Source organism: Medicago sativa, chromosome 8 (assembly GCF_051527215.1).
Source record: "Medicago sativa cultivar Bolivia chromosome 8, Bolivia_mono, whole genome shotgun sequence".
In the NCBI taxonomy this organism is placed as follows: Eukaryota; Viridiplantae; Streptophyta; class Magnoliopsida; order Fabales; family Fabaceae; genus Medicago; species Medicago sativa.
This window is the reverse complement of record NC_140756.1, coordinates 53310137-53316779: the sequence shown is the minus strand read 5'-3', so window position 1 is coordinate 53316779 and position 6643 is coordinate 53310137. Positions and strand designations below refer to the sequence as shown.

The 6643-nt window shown below is 35.9% G+C and overlaps 1 protein-coding gene across 1 annotated transcript; it reads right to left on the bottom strand.

Moving 5' to 3' along the window:
* Positions 1–3307: 3307 nt before the first annotated feature.
* LOC146899497 (uncharacterized) lies at positions 3308–5392 on the bottom strand. The gene is made up of 5 exons (XM_085736796.1): positions 5192–5392; positions 4364–4879; positions 4165–4261; positions 3831–4004; positions 3308–3705 (listed from the first exon to the last, which is right to left on the bottom strand). The coding sequence occupies exons 1-5, from the start codon at positions 5390–5392 to the stop codon at positions 3308–3310; spliced, it is 1386 nt and encodes a 461-aa protein (XP_085592922.1).
* Positions 5393–6643: the final 1251 nt, after the last annotated feature.

Here is a 6643-nt window from a genome sequence, read left to right as displayed (position 1 = left end):
TCTATAAATTAATAATGTCAGGACCGGAGAAATTTATTAATTTAGAGAGTTATTAATTTATCGATAAATTAATAATTATTAATTTAAAGAGTTTTTAAGTAATTATACTGTACATACCAAACAAAAAGGCAAATTAGTCTATGCCTCTTAGAATTACGTTGCAGCGAACCTTGAGACTCAACGTAAATTAGTAACTACTGTGTTCATATGCATTGGAAATCAATAATGACTTTTGAAGTACAGTAAATGTAAACAAGAGGAACAAATGTGTTCAATGTATTCTTAATACATTTTTTTTTTCAGTTTCTATGTATTATTAATTTATGATTTTCTTGGGACCGAAAATTAGAAAGGAATCTCCCGAAAAATTATTATCTTATTATTTTATCGAGTTTTTCAATTTTTTACATTGGCCCAAGTCGGGACCAGACAAATTTATTATTATAGAGAGTTTATTAATTTACCGAGTATTAAATTAAAGAGTTTCTACTGTACTTAGAATTTCTAAGAGGTGGCGTTTAGCCTGGGTAAGTAAAATTCTTTCCCACGATGGGAAAATGCCTTTTTTGCAGCACACGTGTAAGTTGCAACCGGTGGTGGCCAAACAAAAAAAAAACTTAAGTTTGTATTTTTTTAATGTTGTTTATATCTTTACTATTGTACCTCCCTGTTCTCACATCTTTACTATTGTACTTTATCAACAACCATCCTTTATGACTGTCATTGAATCTCACCTTCCCTTCTTATAGCTTGAACTTCGTCTTCAACCATTTGCAATCTTGCAACCCCCGCCGTACCGGAACGTCGCCGGAACCGTCGCGAAAACGCGTGGGAGCGGTGGAATCAAGCGTCTCGGCCGATTTTAAATGTCGCCAGAATCGTAATCTGGTGGGAACAGCCGAAATCGCCGTGAAAACGCGTGGGAGCAGTAGAATCGAGCATCGCCGATTCTGTGCGTCTTCCACACAATTCTGGCTTCGCAAGTCGGGTTTGTCACCCGGTTACTTAATAAAAAACGTTTTCTTTAATATTCTGTATTTTTTGCTCAATGATTATTCCAATTAATTGCCGAAAACTGTTCTATTACACCCACTAAAACAATTAATTGTTGACTCTTGCTAGTCTCACCTTATATAATTCTAGTTACACCCAAATTTATTTAAAATTTTACAATAATACCAAAATTGCCCTCTTCATGTAAATTTCTAAAAACCCATCTTTTTTTATGATCATTCTGAACTCTCACCCCCTTTCATCCACAAATCACCGTAGATGTGCAACCAAGATCCGAATCAACATCTTTGTCATTGATTTGTACTCTATTCATAAATTTCATGAATTTCATTTTCTAAGAGTTTCTATTTGTTTATTCTTTGTTTTGGTATGAGATATGCATGTGTTAACCGCAATTTGATTTCACTTAGTGAGAGGTTAGTGTAAATTAAGTTTACGTATCTATATGAGACGTTAGTGTAGGTTAATGTAAATTCAGTTTACGTATGTTCAATTTAGGTTAATGTAAATTCAGTTTACTTATGTTCAATTTAGGTTAATGTAAATTAAGTTTACGTGTGAGGTTAGTGTGAATTCAGTTTACTTATGTTCAATTTAGGTTAATGTAAATTAAGTTTACGTATTTATATAAGAGGGTTAGTGTAATTTCAGTTTACAGAGAGGTTAGTGTAAATTTAGTTTACGTATGTTCAATCTACGTTAATGTAAATTCAATTTACGTATGTTTAGTTTAGGTTAATGTAAATTAAGTTTACGTATGTATATAAGAGGTTAGTGTGAATTCAGTTTACTTATGTTCAATTTAGGTTACTGTAAATTAAGTTTACGTATGTATGTAAGAGGGTTAATGTAATTTCAGTTTACAGAGGTTAGTGTAAATTTAGTTTACGTATGTACAATTAAAGGGGTTAATGTAAATTAAGTTTATGGATTAGCCAAGACAGTTGATTTCAGAGAGACTATGTGCACGCAATTTGGTTTGGAAGTTTCAAAAACACGGTGTGAGTGTTTGGAAGGAGGAATACATTACGTTTACGTTTCCAGGTTTCAGTGATTAAGCGATGGATGAAAGGATTTTAGATTAATTTGAAATTTTTATTTTAGTTAAAGGGTATATTAGTCAGTCTGGGGTGTAACTTGTGTTTTTTAGGGTGTGAGTAGCATCTGTCATTATGTCTTAATTGTCCCTTAAAAGAAATTCCCATTAAAAAATTCCCATTAATTGTCAGATTTTTCTTTTACCAAATTAATTGCCAGTTTATTATTATTAGTTTGTCGTTTTGCTTCTTTTTTTTTTCTTGGTTATTTTGGGTTTTTTTTCTATACTTCTAAGTTCTATGTCCTTTTGGTTTATACTCTTTCAAAAGTTGTTTTTTTCAATAAAAGTTGTTTTTTTCAATTTTTTTCAATAATTAATAATTGTTCATGTGATTTTTTTTGGTGGTGGCCGGGGTTTGAACCCCGGACCTTGCATATATTATGTACTGTCCATACCAACTGAGCTATGCTCACGAGGACATTGTTTATGTGATTTGAAAAAAAAAAAGTAATGACTTCATGGGTTGCCAAAATTATGTATATATACATGTCACGTGTATACAGGACATTAAGATTAATAAACAATTTGATTTTTTATTAAGAAATAAACAATTCCAATTTTTTTAATAATAATAATAATAATAATAATAATAATAATAATAATAATAATAATAATAATAATAATAATAATAATAATAATAATAATAATAATAATAAAAAATTGTTATTTGGGTGAGAAACAACAAGGCCAAAACAAATTTCTAAATGAATTAATACAAAAAAGAAAATTGCTTTTCTGACATTGATAAGTTCACATTGACACAAGTAAAATACGTAAATGCCTCCAGCGGCAGTTAACAACCGTTGGTCTAACCGTCGGCAGTTAACTGCCGCTATATCCAGCGGTTGTTAACAGCCGCTATATCCAGCGGTTGTTAACTACCGCTACGTGTCTGGATCATTTTCCAATACATCAGTTTCCAGTGTCTTTTTCTAACCAAATCCTTTGGTACCTAAACAAATTCATCTAAGATTTTCATCCAATAACCAATTGAAAATTCATCTAAAATTTTCTTCTAATAACCAATTGATACCTAAACATATTCATCCAATATTTATCAGGAACATGGTAAAATTAAAACGCAAGAAATAATATAAAACGTACGTACGTAAATGTCATAGAAATATGAAAATGTACGGAACATGTCATAATAATAATAAAAAAGCCCCCTGCGCTGCTGCCTAATAATAATAATCAGCTCTGCTGCCTACCATGCCTCTGCCCCCTGCGCTGCCTGGCAATCTGATAAGTAAGGGCAGGGCGACTAGTACTAGCTATCCTCATCACTTCATGCACAATCTCCTTTTTAGTCATCTCGGATTGCCTGGCCACAATATCATCAGCTATATGCACCACATCCCGGATGATCGTCAGTGTGTCAGACATCTCCCTGGCATGCTCCTCCTCTATGATCTGCTCCACGTTCGCCGGCCTGGGAGGAGATCCTTCATCAGGTGGGAGAATGCGAGGGTGAGAGACTTTGGCATACCAAGCCATGTAGCCAGGCGCATGATACCATGCTCTCTCACACCCATCTCTCTCAGCAACTGCGTAGGCACCGGAGGGACATCTGACGGATGTCTGGGAACGTCCTGTACAAAGGATAACTGCCTCTTCACCCGCTCAGGTAAATGACGGTACACCCTGACCTTCCCGCACATGAGCCATCCCAAGTAAGTGCACAGGAGCTGAAATGGGTGCACGTCTCTGTGATCACCATAAGTAGAAAACCTGACGTCATCCACCTCCAAGCGATCCAAGCATAAGCGGTAATGGTGCACATCTTTGTGCCCTCTGCTAGTAAGCCATCTCCTAGCACATGGTCTCTCCGGCTTCCACCCCGGGTTAGGCTTCCTTGGGTAAGGACTGACAAATACTCCAAAATCCATCCCTGCAACAAAATAAATAATACACAAAATTAATTATTCGAGTTAAATATTCAATAAATCTAAAACATAATAAAAAAATCTAACATGATAATAAAATTTATAAAATAAATTAATAAAGAAATGAAGATAAATATTAAATTATTACCATAAAAAGAGTCGTACAACCAGTCATCGTTCTGTTATTCAAGATAACAGAATCATCCAGATAATCGTACAGGTAGGCTAAGGTCATCCCTCCCCTTGACCACTTCCCAATCGCCTGCAAGTCCGCCATGCAATCAAGATATATTAAGTCGATGTGTCTGTTCGTTTTGTTAGTGAACAGCGCACAACCGACGAGATATAAAAGGAAACTCCTCACACACCACGCCCTCCTCCTGGTTCTCTCCTGCAACTCCTCCCTCGTCTGTGGCTCCTCAAGTCGTCTACCCTCTGTCAGGTGCTCCTCATAAACCCACTTTAGTGTGGGATAACTGATATGACCAGCAGGTTCATTCCTAACCTCAGCCCTGGCATCAACATCTGACATGCCCAACAACCTGGTCATCAAATCAATCGAACGGTCCCGATCCATCGCCTCGTCGTGGTCCAGCATGCGGCCGTGAATAGGAATGTGTAGGAGATTATGCACATCGTACAAAGTGATCGCCATCTCCCCCACAGGTAGATGAAAGCTACTGGTCTCAGTGTGCCACCTCTCGCACAAAGCACGTATCATGGCATGGGTCACAGTCGAATAGCCAGTGTATATCAAATCATGTAGGCCAGATCCCTCCACAGGCTCCCAAAACCACCTCAAACCCGCCTCCTGCTTATCAAGCTCTTTCATCCTTTTCCCTGCATTTATACTCTTGTAACCCACTTCATCATACCACATCTGAAATTCAAATTAATTAAGACATTGTCACTATTTTAAATAATTCAAACACTTACGCTACATAATATTAAATAATTAAAACGTTTACGCTACATAATATTAAATAATTAAAACACTTACGCTACATTATTTTAAATAATTAAATCACTTACGCTATGTAATATTTAATAATTAAAACACTTACGCTACATTATTTTAAATAACTAAATCACTTGCGCTACATATTATTTAATAATTAAAACACTTACGCTACATTATTTTAAACAATCATTTGAAAGCATTTAAAGAATTTTAAACAATTTAAACACTTACATTATTATGGTTCACCCAAAGAGGGTTCGCCATGTGCCTCGTGTAGTCGGACAACAATGTTGTTGTCTCAGGTCCTCCAGGAAAGGGAGGCTCTCCAGCAGGATACGGCGGTATCAACGGAACACGACGACATCGTGGCTGAGTCGCCGCCTCAGGCTCACCCTTAGGAACTACATTATCTGTCTCAAGATAATCCTCCATAACATCCTGTGGCACCCCCCTCATCCTCTGCCTCGTCCTACGACGGCTGAAAAAACATTCTCTCCTCCTCCATCCGATCATATCCAACAAAACCCTCATCCGCATGCCCAGCATAATCATGCGCTGGTGTCGAATCAACCACCTGGGAGGAGTAATCCACCTGTGCCTGTGAGCCCTCTCCATCTATCCTCGGGTCCCTGCGCTTCCGAGTCTTAGGGACATACGGGTTTTGATCCTTCTTTTCTCTCCGAGCGCTAGCGGTACTCGCCTCTTTACCTTTGTGCATCCTATCCTCTCTAATAACCCCCTGCCGGTCATCCTCATCCCTAGCCATATCTGTTCAAAACAAATTTAAAAAACACAAATAAGTTGACAATGTATTTAAGAATACAATGTATCTAAGCATTTCCTTAAGGCATTGAACATAGGCATTCATACAAATTAGGCATTCATACAATGTATTTAAAACTTTTAAGGCATTGAACATAGCAAGTAACATGTAACATATCAAAAATGAAACTTAGGCATTCATACAAATCCACACTTAGAATCATTCAACAACTTCGGCATATATATAACATACCACATTATGTTATTAATCAAACTTGCAAAAAAAAAAAAAAACAAAAATCCAAGCTTATAATAATTATAACATACATACATTATAAAATTGAACATATTTGAAAACAAATTACACAAAAAAAGCAATATTTCCTCACTTATGCATTTTATCAAACATCTTATGTGCATTCTAAATTAGGAGCATAATTAGTGTTATTTGAACATCTAAAGGGCTACATTGTACCTACATTGTCTCTAAACAACAATTACAACATAAACAATAATTTAAAACATCTAAATCATGCTTAATTTTCAATTTTCTAACCTAATGTGAAACTAACATTTTGCTCAAAAATATGTAAAATAAAACCCTAAACAAACTACATTGCTTGTAAATATGAAGAATATAACTTACTTGTGAATTAATTGATGAAATTTGGTTGATTTTCGAGCAAATTGAAGTTTGGGTGATTTTTGGTTATAGTTGAGAAGTTTTGCATGTGTACTGTAACCAGAAAATGGAGCTTTCTGCGTTCATATCATAAACATTAGAACGGTAGTTAACTACCGCTGAGTTCCAGCGGCTGTTAACTGTCAGCGTATCATGGAGCGGTTGTTAAATGCCGTTGGGGGCATTTACGTATTTTACCTGTGTCAATAGGAAGGTTTCATTGTCAAAAAAGCAATTTT